The 26,441-nt window shown below is 38.7% G+C and overlaps 1 protein-coding gene across 10 annotated transcripts in view; it reads right to left on the bottom strand.

Moving 5' to 3' along the window:
* The window catches only part of LOC117409413 (AF4/FMR2 family member 1-like), an 84,953-nt gene that overhangs the window by 49,365 nt on the left and 9,147 nt on the right, over positions 1-26,441 (bottom strand). For 9 of the 10 annotated variants that reach the window (XR_009321232.1, XR_009321285.1, XM_059018721.1 and 6 more), the window contains exon 2: positions 24,119-24,183. Coding sequence is in view for 8 of the 10 variants with exons in the window: in XM_059018721.1 (XP_058874704.1) it covers positions 24,119-24,153 (35 nt within the window). In the remaining 2 variants the exon portion in view is untranslated. Of the gene's footprint in view, positions 1-6,039; positions 6,278-24,118; positions 24,184-26,441 lie in introns of those variants that run through there. The other variant, XM_034924445.2, reaches the window with a different exon arrangement.

The raw sequence follows: 26,441 nt of genomic DNA on the forward strand, positions 1-26,441 counted from the left end.
CGTTAAGCAGACAAAAAACTGGACAGTGACTGATTACAAGCAATACTTGTCTACCATGTGACGGTGAATGTAATCAGCACAAGCAAATTACACACCCATTCTTGGTGATTAATGAATAAAAATGTTCAACCTTTAAATGCCTGAGGAAGCTTTATGTTACAAACACAAACAAATAGTTTCACTTGCTCAGTGCAGTGTACTGTATACTGTATATATACTGTATAGGGCTTAGAGAAGACACAGAGGAAACAGGTTGTTTAAAAATATCCCTGTTCTTTATTACTCTGTAAGACTTATGAGCATCTAGATATTTCCCCATATTCTTTCCTTGTGCTTTTACTAGGGCACTTCAAATTATCAGCCGCATCAAATCCTCTGGTAATGCAACTGACTTATTTCAGTCGGAGATGTAGCCTTATTATGCAATATGTAGGTCTATTGTGCTCAGAAAGCATACCATTTTAGATTTGTTCTGGGAACAGAAAATAGAACATTAAGTACAGTATTGTGTTACTGTTAACACAAGGGTGAAATAACAAAAAGAGGGCCGCTAAATTTTAGAATGTCTTTTTGTATGAACCTTCAGTTAGTATGCATCTGCTAATACTGAGTCAGCAAAGAGAATGAGGTTATCTTATGCTAACAAATGTAAAATGAAAACCTCTCCGAAAAATGAGAAAGGAAGAGCTTTTACTCAGATTTCCAAACAAAAAAATTGCAACATTCAATAGCAAGACATTCAAAATATTAGAAGTGGAAAATACAGCAGAGTAGCCTCCTAAACTTTCTTAGAGTAATGTAGTTATTTCATGAATAAGGATGGTGGAACGAGTACCTGAAGCGAGGGGAGATAGGAATGTTAACGACCAAATGAAATGTGAACGAACGTTCGCAAGAATATTAATGACACTTGTTGAATAATATAAAAGCAAAATACCATGCCACCACGATGACAACTTTAATTAAACTGCAATGATATTCTGCAAAACGGCAAAATACTCCACAAAGACACCTCTACAGGAATTCCCCTGCACTGAATTCTTTCTCTTATCAGGTTTTGTATGCTGGTTTCTTTGTATATAATGTCTGTCTACTTTGAAATTAAACTATAAAAGTGGGCAGTTCTGGCAATTCCAATTTACTAGGGCAAGGGGGAAAGTGATTCAAACGGTCTTAATGGACTACTGTACTGTACAGAACTGTGTTATACTATAAAGCTGCGATCCAGATAAGGTTTTGGATCATAGAGTAATTTACTGTCCAATTTAAACACTGTGTGCGTAAACTGTATTTTGGGGGAGTAAGATGCAACAGTACCTTGAAGTCAGAGTACTTCCAATAAATACTGTACATACTTTAATGCTAACTTATGGGTAGGGCTTGAACTTTTCGGTTTTTATTTTCCAAATCTATACCTCCCTTTAAATGTTAATTAGTTTTGTTAAGCTGTCTCTGCATCCTAATAAGAGAAAACGACTAATTAAAAAGACTGACTACAAATCAAAGAGATGATAAAATGATGGACTTGCTATTTCTGTTGAAAATAAAATGTCAGGACAACTCTGTTAAACGAGTAAAAATAACAAATGCACAACAATAAACTAAACGACTGCAAGAATGAAATGCAATTAGGATAAGCGATGAGCAATTAACTTCATTTTTCATGTCTGTTTGAAATCAAGATTAAGCGAAACAGAAATCGGTCTCAGTCAAGATATGAATGTAAAAGCAAGCGACACTGTTTTGTAATTAACAGCTTTTTCTAAGTTTAATTAAGAAACAAAATCGGCTCAAAATAAGTTTAAAAGGCAGCCATGTTATCAAACATAAAACCCCAAAACTTGAAGACCTACTTATGGGGTATACAACTACAGCCTTATATTGTAACTAATGTTAATTTGAACTACTGCATAAAAACTTGGGTCTTATTTAGTCCTGCCTTAATAAATAGTCAGAGAAGTTGCTATTCTCGGTGTAGTTTGCTGCTGCATTCACCGAGTCTCCTCCCACTACTACTAGGCTGTTAAAGTTGTTTTGTTTTCTGCAAATCTTCCTTTCTCTGTCTCTTGTGCTTTCCCTTTCCAAGTCGACAGACTATTACAAAAATAATAAAAATACTGCACTAATGCAAATAAAGAAACGACAATACTGTTTTCCTTATTGATCGCCTTGCTATAAAGCATCCTAACTCTCTCCAAACACAGAATATTGTATTTCTTATATAGATGTTTTCTTGCATTGCAATAAACTTGGATAACAAACTATTTTGTGAACAAGCACTTTCGTAAAAGTCAAAGAATAACACAGTACAGTATGAAATAAATTGTCCAGTTTTGTACAGTAGGACGAACTGTACTCTGCTCTACTACAGGTTCTATGGAGGAAACACTGCCGACATTTTAGCTTCTCATGTCCAGCAGGGAGAGATAATAGTCCAGTAAAGCCCTGGACACACTGCCCGATGCGATCAATAGTGACGCGTGCAGCATGTTATGCTTTACGATGCAATTTTATAGGATTTGTCAATCGATAGCACAAAAAGTTTAATATTTTGCAATGTGATTCGCTCACATTGGCCAGTGTGCTATACCCACTCGCAAGTCTCAAAGTCAGCAACCAATGAGTTCGCTGCGTTCAGACACGCATGCATTCTCTCACTATAACACACACAAGGTATTCCATTGGTTTGTATATAATGTCTGTGCTGATACCTTTTGAAAACAAACCCTGACAGCCCCATAGCATTGTACTTTTTAATTATTAGATGAAATGATTAATTTATTATTAATAACGTTTTAATTAAATTATACCTAATCACATTTTCATTTACAATGAAGGGAAAACATAACACTGTACATGTTTTCATTATAAGCATTTGGGCGACACAGTGTGTTCCCTACATTGTAAATGAAAACGTGATTTGGTATAATTTAATTAAAACGCTATCAATAAGAAATTAATTGTGATTGTAGCAGTAATATTTTGTCCAACAGTTAAAAAGTACAATGCTTATGGGGCTGTCAGGGCTTGTTTTGAAAAGATATCGGCACAGACATTATATATAAACCACCTTGTGTGTATGTGAGTGAGTGAGTGAGTGAGTGAGTGAGAGAGAATATATGCATGTCTCCAGTTATATGTGGTTTTCACGATCATGCTGCCTTCTAGCCAAAACTGTAGATGGTACTGTCATAGCCTTATGTTTTTGCTTATTGTCATTGATTTGCCCCATTGCTGCTGTAGTTAATGCATCCAGGGAAGGTCCAAACATCAGAAAAAAATTACAAAAATTGTGTGATTTCAAAATTCGGGCAGTGTGCGATGCCCGCTCGCAAAGACTTTTTTGTGACGCGACCTCAAATGATCACGTCAGAATGGAGAGGTGCTCGTCAATAAACATGGAAAGTCTGCCCTCCTCTTTACATGCCGAGGATACCTTTTCGTTGTCAAAGGGCTTCAAGTCAAGGTGCTTCTGCTTCGGGTTGGAAATGGCTGAGCCTTCTGTACATGCTTTAAGGTAAGACTGTGCTTTTTTATATCACTAACCTTTACAGACAGTTCAGCTTTGCAGTAAACTACAATAGGCCTTGGTCGACTTGCCTTCAACAGTTTTATCCATCTCAAATTGCGTCCGAGACTGCCACCCCTCTCGGAATCGCTGAGGGTATTGTGCTTTGTCTTTTGACATCTCTATTTGAGACAGACTGCAAAAATGATTTTAAAAATGAGACAAAATGACCACTACTGCTTTTCACATGTTCCTTTTCATAAACTACCTGCTACGAGTACGTAACGCAACAACGTGCATAATCATAGGCAGTTTATTTACACAGAGAATTTTTGAGGGTCTGGAACCAACTCCCCAATAATGTTGTTGAAGTTGACACCCTTGGATCCTTCAAGAAGCTGCTTGATGAGATTCTGGGATGAATAAGCTACTAACAACCAAATGAGTAAGATGGGCCGAATGGCCTCCTCTCATTCGTAAACTTTCTTATGTTCATCAGGACATGTAACATTGTGTGGACGTGATGATGTCTCCGTGGCGTGCATCAGACTGTACTACTTCAGGATGGGAGAAGCGTGATGTATTGAGCTGCTTGCGACTGATGTTGTGACTATACAATCTGGCGACTTCTTTCTCTGAAAATCCCTGTTGTCTGCAGTGAAAGTTGCTTGATTTGTCTCTTGTCGCTTTGACAATGTTTTTTGTCACTAGGGAAACCCAAAAAAACGCTAGATCTTGTGACAAAATCGCTAAGCTGGCAACACGCCCTGGAAGCTCTTTGTATTAAGGTTGGGTTCACTGTGTGACAGGAGTTGCATCCAATGGGGGGAGCTGAACAGATCTTTCAAATTCCAACACACTGGATCTGTACAGAAGTGGATCCCTTATAAGAAAATGATTTACTTCACCTTCCAATAACAGCGATTGTTGCACAGGTAAAAGCACTTGCACTACCAGAGCACTCAGATTTCACATTCTGCTGCCAATTTATTATATTCCAGTATCTCTGCCCATAGACTAGCCTACATTACAAGAGCTGTCCGGATTAGGCTGCTGATAAATAATTGGTTAAGTTTATATATTTTACAGTACTGTTCATACTGCTCTTAAAATGAACTGACACAATATAAAAGGAAACTTCAGGCAGTAGGCCTAGTTGACAATTGACGAATGTTAAAATCTCAAAAACTACAATATAAAGTGCTAAACCTGTTTCATCCGTTCATACTTTCCTGTTAAGGATTTGTAACTGCAAAAATGAGGTAGGAATCCATTGTTATATACTGTGCTAGTCGGCGCCCCTTTATCAGGACGATCTGGAGAATTAAAAATATCCCCAATTAAACGACAGGCGTCTGAGTCATTAGTCAATTTTTTTTGTTTCTAAATGTAAAGCAAAAATAATAAATCACATCATAATTACATGTTAAATACAGAATTAAATACGAGTCATTTTTTTTTCTTTTTTTTCTTCTTTTTTTCTTTAATTCCTAGGAACAAAATTAATCGCATTTTTTTTCTACATGACATGAAAAATAATAAAAATCACATCTTATCAAAAGGCGAGGCACCTGCGATGTTGACACGCCAACTTTCTTTTGCAACAGCAGCCTGAGAAACCACAGGAGATTCCACCTCCTCAGAGTTCAGCGTGGTTTACGCAATTTACGCAAGTCACAGGGTAAATCACGTACTCACTCCACTGTGCTAGCGAAACCGTCTTGCTCAGAAAAGCGATCTCCGTTCATCATTTGAAAATACTGTATCACAATTAAACGAAGTGGCATTCCAATTAAACGACAGGAGTATAATTGGGAAGAACCATCTTCCAGAGTTGAATCCCAAGCAGACATCCCGATTATCAGTATCCCGATTAGGCGGCGCTGACTGTTCTCCTGACTTGCTCCGTCAGCAGAATCATTAACATAGCCTGTCTGAATGTTGCAGAGTTAACACACACACACACACACACACACACACACACACCTTGCCTTACTGATAATCAAAGTCAAAATCAGCTAGTTTTTGTTTGTACAAACGATTGACTAGGAGTAGAAACACTATTGTTTAAGAGTTGTGTATTTGTAAATGTTAGTGTTTGACATGAACAGCATTTAGATATATCGTAGTACGCACACCGTAGACAAGCTAGGATTCTTCCAGAAATTAACCCAAAAGATCCATAAATGAGACTGCAAATAAGTTAAATGATTTATGCAGTGTTACGAAATTAACAACTGACCAATTAGTACTGTGCGCTACAATAGTACTAGTAGCATGTGAATTACTATTCACATTTAACTTCGCAGTCAGCTATGCCTGGTATAATTCTCTGTCCTTTTTCCAGACATCATCGATTTTCTAATGATTTTTATTTTCTTAAATTAAGATGGACGAGAAAATAAATGTGTACATCCTACTTTACATTCATTTAAACAGTTGTTTTTGTTTGATAACTCACAGTATACATTTGTTTATATATATATATATATATATATATATATATATAAAAAATAATTAAAAACCCTTACCTTGACCGAGCAGCCATGGTACAGTTTATAAACCTAATTTTAAATTGTTTGCCATGAGCTTCTGTATAACTGTTCCGTTACAATGGGTCCATCGTCTGTCTTCACATAATTTCCAACAAAACAGTAACCCTAAACTAAATTCCTTCCCCGTACTAAATCGTAGCTTCACCAGCTGGATCCTTGGGACAGTACTGATTACTCGAATTCAGATAACCATCCGGGAACTCGGCCTTCTCTAATGGTAAAGTCCAAAGAGGCAAGTAACCCTAGTTAATCCATCATTAAAAAAAAACACTTTGATGTCACTCCTACTAGTTATACTCTATTTGAAGAAATGTATTTGACAACATCACACCAACGATTGCATGTATTAATTATTTTTTAAGACTGTCTGCTGAACACGAACACCCCTACAATAAAAAGTACACATGGTATGGTCGCCCTACCTCCTATTATGGGCATGTTATTCTGTCTAAGCAAGCAAAACCCAATGGTGTATTTGGAAAAGAACAGCTTTGGCGTGTGTGGTCCTCAGCCTATCAGAAAATGCATGAGAACTGAATGGCCCTTTTTTGCCAGGGAACCTGCACGCTCACACGTATGGTGCCAAATCCATAACAATGTACAAACATCCAGTAGGCCAGAGAGTTCCTGCATACTTGGCACTTTTTCATTGCTTTACAGGGCTACTACTTTTCAAGAAATATTTAGCATGGAGGGCCAGGGGCATGCACAGTATATATAACATACCACCTAGTCATTCTGCATTAATGGGATGCATTACTGATGGATCTAACATTTTTATGTATTGTACAAGACTTGTAGTTAGTAAGAAATAGTGTCTGTCATTATATTTTAACCACCTTTTTTGAAGGATAGGTCCAAATGCACCAAATGAGCAATGCTTGGTATTTTGCATGAGTACCATTACCAGGCATTAGAGGGATACAGTTACCTTTACCCTTCACCTCTTGAAGAAAACCTGGTCCCCAAGTCTTTTTTTTTTACCCCAATTTTAGCATCTTATTGCAGGGCCTCAGTTTGCAAAATCAAAAGCACCAACTAGACTGCTTTAACATTCACAGAACAGAAATGGTTCAAGCTGCTGTCCAATGGGAATCTCGTTTCCTTCCCTGGCACATGCAATAATTGACGAGAGAACCACAAGAGTGTCACAGTGAGCAAATAGAACCTGGTCATCTTGGCTGTTTAGTTCTTTGCTCCATGGCCCGGAGCAAACCACACTGCTGTCTTTGTACTGAAGCTTTGATGTTTTGTTTTTTTTCCCAGATTTGATTAAACAAAATGCCAGTTCAAAGCTTCAGGGTCCTTTAGTGACTTAAAGTTCACTGGAGTAGAGGCCAAAATAAAATGCCTACATTTGTAACAACATAAGAAGCCTTCCAGACAAACAAAAATTAAATACTTGCCAAATTTAAAAATATCATCAAGATCTGAAGCTCTTAGCATCCTGTGGCTAAACTAAACGCAACGACTTCCTGTCTCCGGGAGTTGTTTGGACACCAGGTACTGCCAAAAAGCTGTTTAATTTTTTTTTTTAAAAAAAGTCTGACTTGCCTTTGAGGTGTAATAAGAGTATCACATTGAAAACTAAAAGATGTAACCTTTTATTGCTCTACTGAGCCATTTCAGAGTGTTGCAATCAACAAAACTGGCTTTGCTAGATACCGTTCTGGCTGCAGTAGATGTTATCTCCCAGCATTATACAGTAGGCTTACCCAGACCAAGTAGCAGCAGCCCACACATATACATGCATCTAAACATTAAAACCTCCAAGACATGACCCAATAAATTAACTTAAGATTAAAGTAACAAGGATACAATGCAAAATTAAAACTATTGCAAGAACCTAGCTTTGCAAGATTTAATTAAAAAAAACAGACTTCTGTATTCTGGGTGGGGAAGCCCTATAGTCCAGTTTGTCTACAGGTCCCAAAGGGTGTTTTTTTCTTGCGTTTCACAAAAACTACTCGGCACGCCACTTGCTTTACCAATATTCTAGCAAACATATCCATTACTGCAGTCATTTTTTTTTTTTTTTTTTACTAAGTACTGTATCCAACAGCAACCTGTATATCAAATAGTATGCCCTTGTAAAAGCATTAGTCTATATACAGCTTCCATAATCCCCAGATTCTAGCACTCAATAACTTGTTAAAGACTCCTAACCAAGAAATAGAAGTGTAAGGGTGCCCCAAGTCCCTATGGTCCCTAGCAAACTTCATCACAACTGGACATGCAGTTCTAGATACATGGAAACTTTACAGTGTGACTTACAGTCGACTCCACTGCTTCAGAAATACAACTCCTGTTGTGAAAAATATATTTAGTGGTCAAGGTTTTGATACTGAGGGTATTGCAAATTAGGTTTAAATTAAACCCTCCAGGGCTTTGTAGAAAGCCTTCTGAAACGCACATGGATTTAATATCCCAGTTGCTGACAGTACAATTAATAGGCAATTACCTGCAGTGTTATTTGCAAATTTAGTGCCTAGCACTAGCAGCCACAAAGATTTCCTTTCAACACCTGCGGGAGGGAGGGGGGGTATAACTCCTAAAACAGATTAACTTGCCGTGTATTCTCTAAAGCACTCTTGAACAATTCACTTTATACTGCGTAGTAGAACTATATGCTTCAGCTTCCTGGACATGCTTCTATTTCTATAGTAGCCATATATGACCAACATGTAAATCTGTAATGATACAATCAATTAAATCAATAAACAACTTTTCTTTTTATTGATTATAATATTTTTCTGTGCACAGTAGTAAGTTCTTGTTGAGTAGGACGCTGTTCTCTATAACACAGGACGTGAATTGCGTGTGTTCCAGACAAGCCTGGAAATATCTGCAAGCTCTATTAATAATGACAAACCAACGACACAGTGACCAAGGAAAACCAAGCTCATGTCATCTGCAATTCAGATCAAGAAACTCACTCTGCAGATCGTGAGTGTGCCAGCTTGGGGCTTCCTCCTCCTGAATGGGGACTGCACTGGTATTCTCCAATGCTGAAGGCAATGCAAGGTACACTGCCTAACAAGGAGCAGCTTGCTCACAGAAACTTCTCAACGGTTAGTGAACAGGTACATTTAGGGACTGAATCTAAAATCTTAAAAACAAAGGCTGTTTTTATAAGCTTTTACAGCAAAAATCTTGGTACTACCAAAAAACAAAACAAAGCAAAACAAACAAAAAAAAAAAAAAAACAACTGTCATTACAATTATGAAATATATGAACTCCATTCTTTACCATAACTTCGAGGAACACAATATGCATGGATATTAACGGGTGATTCCTTGGATATTGCTAGTGTGTGGGTTCAATGTTCGACTGCATATCCCCCTTCCAAGAACATTCTGGACTAAATTTTTTGGATTAAATCTGACCTAAATTACTATTTACATTTCAAAATCAATAAAAGAAAAAGAAAACATTGGTTCATTTAAAATGATATAAATTTGAATTAATAACCCATCAATGAATGGAGTGTACATACAATCACATGTTGATAATAACAAACTTCAGTGTTTTACACCCAAACAGTGATCTTGCAATGATTGTTGCGGGTCTGCAGGTTTTCAATGTCAATTTGCGAAATGCGAGTCACTTGGGTAGTCTTCACTGTGGGGGTCATTGGACTGCACAACACACAACCCCCCCCCCCCCCCCCCGGCCCCCCGCATTTCCTGCCAAGGTTCATTTTTGTCTATTTCTTATACATCTAAAACTGCATCTGCAAACAGTCTCACGGTGGCATGCACTGTGTAATCACATTTTTAACTTATTTTATTTTTAACAAACTGCAGAGCCCCATTGAAAAAACAAACAAACAAATAAATGCAGCCAGCCACAAGCTGGTGAAGCACTGGCCCTACTCCAATTTGAACATCCTTCCCTAGTGGGTATCAGCTATTTTTAACTTCATGTCTATCTGAACTTCAGTGTAAGACCAGGTCAAATTACACTCTCAGTGAGAAGCAGCATTGAGAGCCTCAGAACGCTTCCAACCATCAACTTCAGTTCAAAGACAGCTGTTTTCTAGCTGCACCGAAGCTTTAAGAACAGCAATTAGCAAACAGTAAAAGGTAATATATTTAATGTTCATTAACAAAATGCAGCAACACTTGTTGGCAAGACACCGTTTAAAATATTAACAAAAATGTCAGACAGGTTTTCATAATCCTCTGTGATCACCGTAAATGGCTTCCTTCACTTTTAACTACATTGTTGGCCAATATATCTTGACAGCTTCCATTCAATTAACATGGCCATTGCCAATTTTATAAAAAAAAAAAAAAAAAAAAATCCAAAAATCCATTTAGCTAAAAAAACAGAAGTAGCTTCACTCCCACCCTTAACTCACGGGCAGCCTGTAATTAAAATGTCATTCTCTTGCATCAATTGGAGGTAAATATGCTTAAAAGCCAGTCCCTCTGGCCTCTGGAAAAACCGCTACAGTTGCCAGAGCAGGGATCAAATGTGTATTGAGCATAGGATTGCAAACAGGCAGAACACACCGAGCTGACCTTTTCATATGCAAACCGAGTCTGTGAAGCAGCAGATACAAACAGGCAGCTCCAACCTACACAACCTACTCTCTCCATGTGGATTTACAGGTTGACGTGCACCATTATCCCTTGAAACATTTGAACTGAAGTGCTAATCCGGCATTGCCAACTCAACGATAAACTAGGGGATGGATAGGCTTGCTGCAGGGCATCCCTGTTCTTGTTGATATGCCCACTAAACGGGGGCTTGTGGTTTAACAGTACTTCAAACACTAGTTCTGTTGATTAGTGTTATTCACAGTCATACTTCACACAAACTGGGTGACGGGATGCATAAGAAATAAATGATCCTACTCTGAAACAAGTAGGATATAATTAGGGATGAGTTGGTCAGTTTTTCCAGCCCTAAAACACATCAGGTTAAGATCAAGTCAGAGTACCTAATGTAGCTCAGATCGACATTGCTTTTAAAACAGATTCAAGAATAAATTTGCTTCCATCTTAAGAGGAAGAAAGTTATTAAATAATGTAATAACTATATTTTTTATTCTGATCAACACCTATACAGTATAACCTGCTATATGTTAACTTTTTAGCTCACAAACAATAATCAACGTCACAAACTGTTAAGTCTAGAACTCTTACATTGTGATTTGCATAGTGTTTTTGGTACAGTACCGGATCAAATGAGCTGGCGAATCAAGAATTGCATTTTAAAATGCACATCTAAACAGGTTTCCCTCAAAACATTCCTTGAACTGAACAAGGTTTTAGGAAAATGTGCATTTCATAGACACAGCGGGGGAGTTGGATAACAATCCCAAGGATGGGTTGAAGTCAGGGATTGTTGAAAACATACTTACAATATGAAAACAAAAAGTTAGTCATGAAGATCCAGGGTGTTAAATTATTTTAGACCATCAGCCCCCAAGTTTGTGCAAAGGAGTATGGTTGTCTCAAATTACCTGGGAAATCCAACCTCAATAATTGAAAAGTTCAAATATATGACGAAGCTGCATCAATAACAATATAGAACAACTCTGGTAACGCAGTTTACTGAATACAGAATAGCTAGATAGGGAAGAAGTGATTCAGTTATGCAGTTCACAAAAAGTTACATAATGGCATTAAATCAGAGAAAAACAAAAAACAAAGGGCTAAATCAAACAATCAGTTTAACGTCCTAGAGTACTCCAGTGTATGGTAATGTTATGTAAACCTGTTTATACTCATCAAATCAATTCCTTGGAAGTTGGTTGAAGATTAGGTCCTTTAACGGCGGAGCAGGAACAGTGGCGAGCTTGTCAGTGCATCTCTGTATCTTTTTCCAACTGCAATCACCAGCAGGCATCTGCGAGATTGTTATTGTATCCAAGGTCATAGTCTAGCTGTTTAAACACAAACCCACAGCTGCTCTAAGACAAGGCACAGGCGATGAAACACAGATAAAGTGTTGTCGGTTCCAGTCCAGTTTCACTGGTCCACTTGACTTTGTACTGTAGATCAAACATCTTCCAAACTTATTCTCTCTCGGGTTAATTATTCCAATTAAACCTCCTTCAACTAAAGCTTGACATCAGCACACTCTGCTTTGTTAATGGAGGGTCCTTAGTTTTATAACCCAGTAGTGGGGTCTCAAAGGTATCTATTGTACAATAAAGTTAAAGGTTAACATATGATGATTTACACAGCCGCTGCAACGCTTAATATTAACGATATTGAAAAAAATGTTAGAGAAGTTTCTTACAAATCCATTGTTTGTCAAGACATGGTCCCATGCTTTAGAAATAGCGGCTCCAGTTTTCAACACCATCTCTAAAGACAACCAATCAGCAAGAAGTAACTTGTCCTCAGACCTAGATTTAGATTTGTTTACAAAACACGTGGGATATAATGTTCTAGAAACATTCTCAAACTCTGCATTTTTATTTTTATTTCTTTATTTCTTTTTTTTAAATTTAGTCGTTGCCAATTATTTTTATTATTTTCTCCCAATTACGGTCGGCTCACCGCTACCACCCCTGCGCTGACTCGGGAGGGTGAAGATGAACACACGCTGTCCTCCGAAGCATGTGCCGTCAAGCCGACCGCTTTTTTTTCACACTGCAGACTCACCATGCAGCCACCCAAGAGCTGTGGCTCTCGGGCAGCTACAGGCAAACCCCGCAGGCGCCCGGCCAGACTACAGGGGTCGCTGGTGCGCGGTGAGCTGAGGACACCCTGACCGATCTAACCCTCCCTCCCCCCGGGCGACGCTCGGCCAATTGTGTGCCGCCCCTTGGGAGCTCCCGTCCTCGATCGGCAAAGGAATAGCCTGGATTTGAACTCGCGACTTGCAGGCTATAGAGCGCATCCTGCACTCACGTGGAGCGCCTTTACTGGATGCGCCACTCGGGAGCCCCTATTTCTTTATTTCTTTATCTATTATTAATGTTTTTATTTATTTATTTATTTTTTTAAGAACTACTGAAACATTAGCAACATATTTGAAACCTAATTATTTTCAGAAGTGCAGGCAACAGCTGTTTTTGGAGACCAACACACCTTAGACTGATTACATTATATTAGGATGGGAGTATCATCAGCCCCTAAACAAAATTCACAGCAAGAAAAAAGCTTCTCCTTTATCGGAATACAAATGCAGGTGTAATACACTCTTCCTAGGCCGATTCCAAGAGCCAACCCAAAACCCAGTAAGGATTAACTTGTATCTTAAATCATATAAAAACAGGTTGTCACAAAATACCAACCTCTCACCTGAGTAACAATAAAATGGAAAATATGGAAAAAAATGGACAGGGGTTAGGTGACTGTTCCAGGTGGCGATTTTAGATGCAACATTAAAGATTACTTAATATTTCAAAAGTAATTCCGCAGCCCCAACATCAATCTGCAATAGTGTACGCTGCTGCATGTGGACAGGTGTTGAAATGCCACAAAAAATGCCAAGGAATTACCCAAAACGTTATTAATTAATCACATCAGACTATTCCACTTCCACACGGCTTTCTCAAGAAACAGCATAAAAGCCATTTGAAAGACTGGGTCAACTCTCAAAACTAACTCATGAGTTACTTAAAGTTTGTCTGGACGAATTAAAACAAGTGTTCGAGTACCATATGCCATGCCATGGCTACTGTACACATTAAAATAGAGACTGCAGTATTATGAAAAATGAGGTACACTGTACAACATACAATTTTTTTTTTTTTTTTTTTTTTTTTTTTTTTTTTTTTAAACAGACGGATTGATAGACAGGTTACTCCAAATACTGATACTCTCAGTCACTTGTGCTAATCAACCTCCTTGCCAAGGAAGTTTCAGTTAAGTGATTCTCTAGATATTTGTAAAACATGCAGATGGACACAAGCACTTCCACTAATCTCCATTGGTGGAAACATCCCCATGGAGTGTAAGAAGGTTTCAACAGTCTAAAAACGTTTCAATAAGTTGGTTCCCAATAGGAATTCACAGTCTATATTTACACTACCCAACCCAATTAAACTAACAAGAGAAGTCTAGCCAAGCCTCAGCAGACTACTGTACTGCACCTTTGCATCTAATCCAATCCAGTCCAATCCAATCCAATCCCCTGGCACCAAAACAGTCCCCGATTGAATTCTATTAAAAACGCAGGTAATCGCTCGGAAGAGCAATTGATTAGAGAGCAGTTTTGTACAGACCTGGCTCAAAAATAATGTAATATAAGATTCTCTCGATTTTTGTTCCCAAAAACCTCTCTCAATACGACTTACCTGGACCTTTTTTTAAATTAAAATAAATAAATAAATAAATAAAATTCCAGGTCTCTATTGTCCTGCTGAATCACTGTGGCAATGCAGTTATATTGCATATAAAAATAGACACTCAAGCGAAGTTGCCCCAGGAAATGTTTTGTTATGAATGACTAAACCCAAGTCAAAACCTAACTTTCAGCAGCTGTAAACTGAAATGAAGAATAACCCTGAGCACGGTCTTGGGATTGCAGAACAGTAAAAGGAAACCATGCCAGATCCACACACAACAGATCATTCCCAAACACTCATGTATCTATCTAAAAGAAAGTTTTGGGGTTTACCTGTAAACACACAGGGCAGCTAACACCCCAAATGGGAGCTTACTGTACTTCCCCTGTCTAAGAGCAGAATTATGTCAAATCAGCAAGGGAGTGCACCATCTGATCTAGTCTTTGGGGTGGGTTCCATGGCTAAATTAAGCCACTGTTTTTGTTTCAGTTCATTGTTTGCTACTGTTACAGGGAATTGACAGCAAGGCGTTGCAATAGCATGTGTTTAGGTCCTATACATCAGCACTGAGCAACGTAAGTGGGTTTAGTTTAAATAGAGGCGGCAAGATCTCCTTAGATACTCTATACAGTGTATACAATGTAAACAATCCTGCCTACACAAAGTGCCATCAGCCTGGGATTTTTTATGAGCAATAAACAGATTTTTCTTTAGGACAGAATAGTAATGAAAAACATTGTCAACTGAAAGATTCTGGGTACAGTAGGTACAACTTCTGTATGGTTGTTCCTATAAAACCATAAGAATATGTAGGAGGAAACCAACTTTGACAAGCAACTTGGATTGAGTACGGACAATTTAACAGGTTGTCATCAGCTGTTCTACACTAGATTATGGTACTTTTGATCTTTTATTCCTGCCTTCTGTTTTCCAAAAGCAATTTATTGTTTGAATTATTTTGAATCAGACTAGAATTCTTAAATAAATATATGTTACTTGATGGCAGTTTGCATTTGGGGTGGAATTAATGTGCGATTTGTACTAAACCCATATCATATTACAGTAGTCGTAGGCGGTGCTCCTACAGCAGAGACTACTGTATTACCTTCTCCTTCAGAATTTTGATCAAGTGTAATTAAACACCCAAGTAGATTGATTGTTATCTTGACCTTTTTTTTCTTTTTCCTTTAATAATTACAACCTAATGGCTTAGTTAATATGTTGGAGACTCGGCTAACAAACAAGTGCATTATTCTTGCAGTGGCCGTCTGTGTGCCCCAAGGGAAGGAGAAATCTTGCCTGGTTAGTTAGTAAAGAAAATCTCACTGGAATCTGAATTGGCATCTGAATACAGCTCACCTGGTCAAATAGGGTATGGCTACCTGTAGCAAAGTGGTGGATTGTGTACAGGTGCAGGAGTGATGCAGTGCACAATGAACAGACAGAGAATTGTAATCCAGCTGGAAACAGTTTTTAATGATTATAATCCTGGTCTGGTGACCAAACATTAACTCCAGGCAATACACAACAATGTGTAATGCACTGGAAGTAAATAAATGGGTTACAGTCCCAAATAATAAACACACATATCTTTCCAACAATGCACAAAACACGGTCACCAGTCCTGGGTGCATGCTGTAGTGCTTGTGGTGGGTGATACAAGTTTATTTGTGACAAAAGTGAAGTGCTGTTCAGGGTTTTGTGCTGGCCCTTGTTGACAGCTCCGGAACATGATAGCCGTCTAATAAATCACAAACAAACAATTCTAGACAAACAAAACGAAACACTCACGGTACCTCTATCACTGGGTCTCTCACAGGTCCTTACAGTTTAAAGAATTAAACCAAATGAAGGAACAGATTGCAATTCTCTGTCCCCTTTTTATGCTGTCACACATGACCCCTTGGTAAACGAGTGCAACCACCTCTCCAATCTGCGGCTGCCACATCGTTTACTTTCCGGATCAATGCGTTCTTGCAACGGAGTCTCGCCTTCATCCAGACTGGACGGCTTCCCGACCCTGGGAAAGAACTCTCAGACCAGCCCGTCCAAAGAACTCTGTTCTCGCTGCTTAGCGCTCCCACAGGTTGGGAGGGAGATTTACAACCAAGAATCATTGTCTTTCTGTCACACTGCCAAAAGCCAATTCTCCTCACTGAAATTCATCAATAGTTCAGAATTGCACGAAGTGGAATCTAAAAAACGGCACATTGCAACAGTGCTTGTTGATAAAACAGCAGGATAGGTCAGGTGTTAAAATCCCAGTCTTGTTCTCCACATGGTCAATGATTTCTGGTGCATAGCCCTTATTATCAGCAACTGTTTCTCAGTGCATTGCTTCCACAGTTGTAGATGTAATCTCCCGGTAACTTTTTTTTTTTTTTTTTTTTTTTTTTAGCAAGTGTTCAACAGATACCTGAGACACATATAAAACACCATTTTGTTTTTTTTCTGCAGCTAGTTACTGTATTTAGTTGCTTAAGGACCGGATCTTAAAGCACAGGAGGGTCAACAAACCTACAGAAAATTTTGAAAACTTTGAATTTTCAGTAAGAGAGGGACTTGTAAATTCTTCCACCTTATGCATTTTAGTGCCTCATTATGATCAACATTGGAGCACTAGCAAAATATGCTTACTGTTAATTCTGTATTAAAACTCGGCTAATTGCATATTATACTCTAAATTGTTTTTATGATGACCTCAAACTTAAGTGTTGTGTGCAAGCAGAAGCAGAGCTGTGAAACTCATGGCTAACATGAGAAAGTGTCAGGTGATGGTAAAAACGCCTGTATTGAAGCCCCATGAACATGTTTCTCTACGTGGGGGGTGAGCTAGACAAGTAACGCCGGTGGCATTTTAAATACTGCTTCAAAGACTTTCCTACAAAAAAAATATTAATTTATGTAAAACATTGACATCAGAGGTCGAGCAACCCCCACTATTTATGTTGTTATAAAAAGAGGACAAAAAAAGACATGAAGAAATGTGTCCCGATTCCTGATATACACTAAAGATGCTTTTAAAAAAGGAGTCCAGTGAAGACTTGAATACTGTATTACTCCACCTTTGACCTCCAGAACCTGACACCTCACAGACCGGCTCTGGACTAGGGGCTGGTGTACAATACACTCAATCTCGCCCGCTCTTTAGAAGTATCTCCTTACACCCAGAAAACACATTCTGCAGTCTCTGTAATTCCATGAAACTTGAACCAAGAGCAGAGCATTGGCTATTTGACTGCTCCACTTGGTCCAAAGAACTCGTTAGGTTAATGCTTCTTAAACTGCCGACCAAATGACACTTCTGTAAATCTGTTGCAATTCAAGTGGTGTTAAACATTTTTTAAAAGCCTTAGCTTTCATATTAACCCTGTAATGCACTTTGTTACAGAGAAAGGCTATTTATGTTACTAGCTGCTATTTATTACTAAGGAAGGATAAAAGGAAGGATTCAAAAAAATTGCTTTTTTTGTTTTGTTAAAGTATCAAGCTCTGCACCCAAGTGTTTTTATACTAATTTTCATTAATAACATTAATCCCAAAGCAGATTACCAAAGGGTACACCTTTAATGTTTACTGTGTGCAGTGTAAAATTCCCTGAGCTCCTACAGTTCCCCCCTTCCATCAGATTATATCGCTAACACCGTTTAAATCAAGAAACAAATTAATAAAATATAAAATACGCTAGAGGGTGTAAATGCTTCAGATGAGGGGTTGAATCATGTTTACTGGGCACTGCATGACAGATGTTAGATGTATCAAAGCCATAGCTATCGTGCACATTTTGGTTTTATTCAGTATCAGTCTCATAAAAGATGTGCTATAAAAACAGTTATTTAATCTCCTGATGGGAAACCCATAGAACTTAATTTGGATCTAATGTTTTCCTTTTTAAAATGGAAAAAAAAACAAAACAAACAATATAATCTACTCACTTGAGCTCACATTCCAAGGTGTAATGAGAATTCAACAATATGGGATCATTACTTACTGTTTTGGAAAGTGACTTCATTGCCAACCTTCATATTGAACGTTCTGAGTTTATGTAGAATTCACAAGCTCTTATTGTTTCATCAGCCTGTGTTCCTTTTCATTATACAACACAATACTTATGCTTACCATTTGAATGGTAAAGAAATCATTGGAAATGTCTGCAAACATCGTGTGATTTTCCTGTGTTTAATGTAAGCTCTGAATCAACGCAGGGTTAATGAAGTCTTGACATTAAGCTGTACATAGCTGGTGCACGTCAGCCGTTTGCCATCACCAGTCTTGTTGTTCGACCCTGTGATACGTGGGTATAGCACTTTACTGCCTGTGAGAACTGAGTAAAACTTCTCATGCTAGGGAAATAAGACCAGATTTGGTCAAGGAAATTACGTAAGCTAGCTGTATATCTGTGCTGTACGAAGCAATTTCTTTGGTCAGGTCCGGTCGGCTCAGCAACTAACATCTACACTGATGCAGCTCAGATATTACACCTACCGTATGCTGCATGTGTTCTTTTATTTCAAACAACCAGCCTTGAAAAAAAGATATACTGCAGCCCTGAAACAATGACTGTCATTCTTGATCTGAACATCGACTCTGCCACAGCCAGCAGCTACATATTCAACACTGCAGCACAACACTTCAAAAAGGGGTACATTGGAAAAAGCTTATTTTATCAAAAATCAATGTGAAAAGCTGCCTATTCACAGTGCCATATGAAATCAATGAAGTTTACAAAAAAAAGGTGATTTTTCAACCACCAATATAAAAAAGAAAGAAATCTGAAAATTGATTTGCAAGAATTAACACTCCATTATAAAAAATATTAAAAAAATGTTGTAAGAATTATTTCCATGAAAACAACAACTTCGATGCGGCAGCGTGAAACAGCCAGCATGAAACAATTTCAACACGTCCTCCCCTTCCCCTTTTTGTATTATTATTTCATTCCATTCTGATTCATGATCAGGAGGTTGGTCAGCTAAATAAAAATAGTATTGGTGATGTCAATACATGGCCATTATCAGGCTTCATGTAACAAAACAGTAATTCTCTGAAGAGGACAACTCTCGTTTTAGAAAATGTGTTAATGTAAGATGTTTGGTCTTATCTAAGGATTTAGTGATTCACTGGAAGCAGGGCAACCAAGCTCAGTGCTGTACGTTCAAACTGATCAACTGTCTACAGTCTTCTTCCTTCTAAATAAAATAACTCAAGCTTTTTCTAAAAAAAAAAAAAAGTCTCATTTCCTGAGTAACAAAAAATGAGTATTACTTCAAATCACCCCTAATTATTTTTGCAAGGTTATGGAATGGTTAGGCAAAACAATTTTTCAAGATACAGTAAAGCAGCCTTTATTCAGCATTAAATGAAACACACACAATAACTGAATCTGTCATAGAACCAAAAGGTTCCAGGGTCGTCAGATAGGTGCCATGGAGCCAGCTTTATTCTCACAATACAAAAATAACTTGACACCTGGTACCAAAATGTTGTTTCCATACTCCCCCTCCCCCCCCACAAAATACGATTGTACATCAGATTTGGCAACATTTACAACACAGTATATCAGTTTCTTATCCCTGGACCATGAGGAGAGTGCGAGAAGTGAAGGTCTGTGTGCGGATTTTAAGGGTGTGCATCTGCATCAGAGACAATTTATACAGTAGAGCCGACATCAGGTGTTTGCAGACAACCTTTGAGTGTTTAATTTATAGCGTGAAAAAGTGTGCGGTCTTTTTGAAACAGCAAATTATAAACTCCCAAAATGATTAACTGGGGTGGAAATCAGTTACAACAGATACATTTGATTTGTATTACACCCAAATTGTTATTGCCAGAAACTTGTTTCCATGGATTCCCATTATACTCTGGCAGGGGCATTTCAATTTAAACTTAAGACTGGCAAATAAACTTTGCACTGGTAATTGAATAAAATGAAGGACTTTGTATTAGAAAGTATTTGAAAAAATGTCAAAATGAGTTTCTTAAATATAGGCCTATAAAAGAAACAAATCTATCCAAGTATGTTTACAAGTACTGTTAAGAAGCCATGTACAGGGGCTCCCGAGTGGCGCATCCAGTAAAAGCACTCGCTAGAGTGCAGGATGCGCTCTATAGCCTGGACGTCGCGAGTTCGAGTCCAGGCTATTCCACAGCCGACCGTGGACGGGAGCTTCCGGGGGCGGCGCTCAATTGGCCGAGCGTCGCCCGGGGGGAGGGAGGGTTAGGTCGGCCAGGGTGTCCTCGGCTCACCGCGCACCAGCGACCCCTGTAGTCTGGCCGGGCGCCTGCAGGCTTGCCTGTAAGCTGCCCAGAGCTGCGTTGTCCTCCGACGCTGTAGCTCTGAGGCGGCTGCACGGCGAGTTCGCAGTGTGTAAAGAAGCGGGCGGCTGACGGCACACGCTTCGGAGGACAGCGTGTGTTCATCTTCGCCCCTCCCGAGTCAGCGCAGGGGTGGTAGCGGTGAGCTGAGCCTAAAAAAAAAAATTGGGCATTTCAAATTGGGGAGAAAATAATAAAAACTAATTGGCAACGACTAAATTTAAAAAAAAAAAAAAAAAAAAGAAGAAGCCATGTACAAGAAAGGAAAAACCTCAATCACTATAGAAAAATGAAAACGAAGTTCCTTGAATTACTATGACCAGTGGCAGATTACTTGATCAGATGGAGGGAACTGAAAGCTAACTGCAATAGATCAGTACACACCAGCAGCCTATTGAAAGGGAACAATGATTTGAAATACTGGAACAATAATCGGTTTGCAGGCTTGCTTGATTAGGTGCACATCAAAACACAAAAAAAAGCAGATTAGATTTCCTTAGAAAAACTTGCAAGCCTTGTGCAAGAATTCTTACTAAAAATAGAAGGCATTGCAACAGTCAACTTCAAGCAGTGAGAAGGAACATACACTACTGTTATTGCGTTATGCAATGTTGCAAGCGTCCAGGGTTCATCTGACAAGATCCATAATCCTAAAACGTAACCAGTGAGGCTGTGTGGTCCAGTGGTTAAAAAAGGGCTTGTAACCAGGAGGTTCCCGGTTCAAATCCCACCTCAGCCACTGACTCATTGTGTCTTTCGGTTGAGACGTAGTTGTAAGTGACTCTGCAGCTGATGCATAGTTCACACACCCTAGTCTCTGTAAAATCGCCTTGGATAAAGGCATCTGCTAAATAAACAAATAAACCTAAAACAATGCCTACTTCTTTTACTGAGATTCGCATTTCACATGCTCATCCACAGTTTCTGCCAAACTAGACAGCTGCATCCCAAGTTGTAAAGTCCAGTATCTCACGACATACTTATTTTGTTAACATAACTTTATATAAAAAATAATTAAAAAAAAAAAAAAAAAAAAAAAAAAAAAACAGTTATGAAAACAATCATTCTAGTATGTCTTTGACAAATGTTCTCTAGATTTATAACAGCTTAACATTTAAGTTTGACAAACTGGTTCTAGCAATATTATATTTCCCTGTCTTCGAGTCTATGTTCAGTTGAACTAGTCAGAACTCCAAATCAACAGCTTGGTGGGGGTGGTGATGTAGAGTAAAGCCAATATAAACAAACATTCAAGTTAAGCAGAACTCCTCCCATTATGGAACAGGATTAAAAGGGATCAAATCCACTCACTGCCAGTGTTGCCAGATTGGGTGGGTTCACGCCCAATTGGGCTTGTATTTTTTGTATTGTGCGTGAAAAAAATGGCATTAGGCAGGTGCCTATTTTTTGGGCTAGTTTTGGGCATTTGTGCGGACATTACATTTGGATATATTTTGAAAAGTTTAGATATTTTAGATATTTAGTAATAACCCATTAATAACCTGATATTTAGGTTTGAGTTCTATAGTTAAAATTACCCGACAGCATAGAAAATCTGTGTTTTTCCGCAGCAAACCGATTCCTAGGATCCCTGGTAATTAAGCACATAAAACACAAAAGAGTTGCAATTGCAAACAGTGTAGTTGCTATTTGTTACAATGGGGAACATAAGAGGTGATTGTGATGTCACAACTTACGCTATGATTGGGTGGGTTTTCAGGAAGTGGGCGGGTTTTTGTAAAAATAGTTGGCAATCCTGCTCACTGCCCCCAAGCACACGAAGAGCCCACAGCAAGATAGTTGTGGTAATCATCACTTCAAATGATAGATTCAATTTTTATTGGTTTGCAGTTCTGCGTCAAAGAAAGCTTACAGAATGCAGATTTGAGAGTCGTAAAGTGCTTTATCAGGAGGCAGACAGAGAAATGAAATGGCAATTAAGAAATAAGATGCGATACTGGTTTGACATCTTTATTCGGAGAAGGTAATGGGATGGATCACAAACAGATGGAAACAAAATGCACTACTAGTCAGTTCAGAATGTATCACTGGCATATTTTGAAATGGACAGCACTGCAAACAACACTGGCAAAAGAAGCCTCATGACAGAAAAGGCATGCTGGTATCAGTGCCTCTTGAGGTTACTCTGCAGCTCACATTAACTTCTGAGCACATAATGGGCCCTTTATAACCTGGGATTGTTGTTGCATTTTTTTCTTTTCTTTAACAGTAGTGCCCATCTGACTTTCTAGTGCTCTTCTCTCTTTTGGTTCTTTGCTTGTTGTTTATAATTGAATTATAAATTGGCACCTGGAAATATTTTAAGATAAAATCTTGCTGCTGCTTCCTAGTACCTAAATCACTTCAGAAAAAAATCCAAAAGAAGAAAACGGACAGTAACACACAGCTGCACAGGTTTGTGGACGCTGTCCTGTTTACTGGCGTAGTTCAGTACCTCTCTTACAAGCGTGTCATCAGCGACTGCGTGTTCAAGGCAGTGCTAAGCCGTATATATGGGCAGCAGTGTGGAGTAGTGGTTAGGGCTCTGGACTCTTGACCGGAGGGTTGTGGGTTCAATCCCCGGTGGGTGACACTGCTGCTGTACCCTTGAGCAAGGTACTTTACCTAGATTGCTCCAGTAAAAACCCAACTGTATGTATGGGTAATTGTATGTAAAAAATAATGTGATATCTTGTAACAAATTGTAAGTCGCCCTGGATAAGGGCGTCGGCTAAGAAATACATAATAATAATATACACAATCCCAAAGGAATGCTGCAATTAAGAAAATTGGTCGTGGCCTTTTTTTTCATCACCACCTCAGGTAATGATGCTACTCCCTTTGTGTGGGATCTATCTTTTTTCCCCTCTTATGACTACATAATTCCACTGTGCCAGAAATGTTACACTTGTAAAAACGTACAATAGAAGCCCAGCAGTGCTGTTTAAAGGGAGTTCTGAATATAGATTTGTTTACATATTGAAGGAAGTTATTAGCTAATAAAGTCGATGGACAGTAGTGAACAAGAAGCTTTAAAATTTTGTTTTATTTATTCATCTTTCCTTTGTCTTTTTATGATGTTCACATTGGGAGTGGTTCTGGGTTCTGTTAGTTAATATTGAGTTATCAGTGAACATACTTCCTCAAACCATGTGACCTTTCAACTCTGCTGACCCAACCTACTCTACACATATAAAGAGAGGGTGAGGAGGCGAGACCAGACAAGTTGAAAGAATGCTTTACTACATGATTTTAAGGAAGTAGGTTCAGTTGTAGACAGGTAAAAAAAAAAAAAAAAAAAAAAGGATACCTCTGTATTAGACCAACAGCACTCCCAACCAACATAATTTAAAATCACCATGAAGCAAAACGAAAGGAGAAACAATAAATAAAATGGTAATTGAAGCTATATACTCCTTAAGCTCATAAAGACTCATAATAAACAGCTATGGTGAAGGTATGTAAACACATTGGTGTTATCCTACCTGCTGCTGTTGCTCGGCACGTCAGTGCATGCCATCTTGACCGCATAACAGAGGTGTCAGCTCATCTGCAAGGTTAGAAGAACGTCATTGACAAACAGAAAAGCATTTGTTCATTTCATTAACATCCTGCCAATTTTAACTGAATCACGTAATGCCAACTAAACTAGAGGATGTCAGTGGCTACTAATCATTATTATATCAACACAGGCACACACCCCTGTATGTAATATCCATATATCATCCGCTGATACAGTAGGAGTGTTTGTTAAGCAGTGTGTTGGTGACAAACATTTTCTATAATTGATTGGTCCACAAAATCTCCACCAGATTATGGAATGCAGAAATTCCATTTTTATTAAAATATGGCACATTATAATTATGCCATCAAAGAAAAGAAAAAAAATCTACCATTGGACAAATCAATGCATGCATCACTGCTCTTACTTTTACTTGGTGCGAGTGGCCCAGAGGTTTAGTCTACATGTCTGTGCTGTGAGCTTTCAACACAATGCCAGGTCCTCTCACACACCAGTGGTTGTAAGGTATACTTGCTCCGACACAAAGTATTGCAATACAGTACATTACAGAACTCCACAAAGCTACTTCATCTTTAAGAATTCTAATAAGCTGTAGTATCATGAACAGTAAAATAAAAATACATTATATTATAAATGATTGTAATCATTGCAATCGCTGAGGCTGTGTGGTCCAGTGGTTAAAGAAATGGGTTTGTAACCAGGAGGTCCCCGGTTCAAATCCCACCTCAGCCACTGACTCATTGTGTGACCCTGAGCAAGTCACTTAACCTCCTTGTGCTCCGTCTTTCGGGTGAGACGTACTTGTAAGTGATTCTGCAGCTGATGCATAGTTCACACACCCTAGTCTCTGTAAGTCGCCTTGGATAAAGGCGTCTGCTAAATAAACAAATAATAATAAAAAATATGTATGTCTGTGTGTATGTTGTATCAACACTTGTCTTGCATTTTAGTGTAGGTATATTTTACCAGGATATTCGTGCATCATTAAAAAGGGTCTGACCGTATGCACTTCAACACAGATTTGCAAAGTACATTTCAGATGGAAACAACAATACTTCCTTAGACATTGAGAAATGTGTTTTGTTTTCTTTCCATACATATATACATTATCTATCTATATATCTATATACAGTGCCTTGCAAAAGTATTCAGACCCCTGACCAATTCTCTCATATTACTGAATTACAAATGGTACACTGAAATGTCGTTCTGTTTGATATTTTATTTTAAAACACTGAAACTCAAAATCAATTATTGTAAGGTGACATTGGTTTTATGTTGGGAAATATTTTTATGAAAAATAAAAAACTGAAATATCTTGCTTGCATAAGTATTCAACCCCCACACATTAATATTTGGTAGAGCCATCTTTCGCTGCAATAACAGCTTTAAGTCTTTTGGGGTAAGTATGTACCAGCTTTGCACACAGTGTCGGAGTGATTTTGGCCAATTCTTCTTGGCAGATTTGCTCCAGGTTGTTCAGGTTGGTTGGACGACGCTTGTGGGCCGCAATTTTCAAATAGTGCCACAGATTCTCAATGGGATTGAGATCAGGACTTTGACTGGGCCACTGTAGGACATTCACCTTTTTGTTCTTGAGCCACTCCAATGTTGCTTTGGCCTTGTGCTTGGGATCATTGTCCTGCTGAAAGGTGAATTTCCTCCCAGCGTCAGTTTTTTAGCAGACTGAAGCAGGTTCTCTTGCAGTATTTACCTGTATTTTGCTCCATCCACTCTTCCTTCAATTTTAACAAGATGCCCAGTCCCTGCTGATGAGAAGCATCCCCACAGCATGATGCTGCCGCCACCATACTTCACTGTAGGGATGGTGTGTCTTGAGGCATGGCAAGTGTTAGGTTTGCGCCACACATAGCGCTTTGAGTTTTGGCCAAAAAGCGTCTCATCTGACCACAAAACCTTTTCCCACATCGCAGCTGGGTCACTCTCATGCTTTCTGGCAAACTCCAGACGTGCTTTCAGATGGTACTTTTTGAGTAACGGCTTCTTTCTTGCCACCCTCCCATACAGGCCAGTGTTATGCAGAGCTCTTGATATGGTTGACTGGTGCACCATTACTCCACTCCCAGCCACTGAACTCTGTAGCTCCTTCAAAGTGATTGTTGGCCTCTCTGTGGCTTCTCTCACAAGTTTCCTTCTTGTTTGAGTGCTGAGTTTTGAGGGATGGCCTTTTCTTGGCAGTGCCTGGGTGGTGTGATGCAGCTTCCACTTCCTGATTATTGATCCAACTGTGCTCACTGGGATATCCAAACACTTGGATATTATTT

This window comes from Acipenser ruthenus, chromosome 1, assembly GCF_902713425.1.
Source record: "Acipenser ruthenus chromosome 1, fAciRut3.2 maternal haplotype, whole genome shotgun sequence".
In the NCBI taxonomy this organism is placed as follows: Eukaryota; Metazoa; Chordata; class Actinopteri; order Acipenseriformes; family Acipenseridae; genus Acipenser; species Acipenser ruthenus.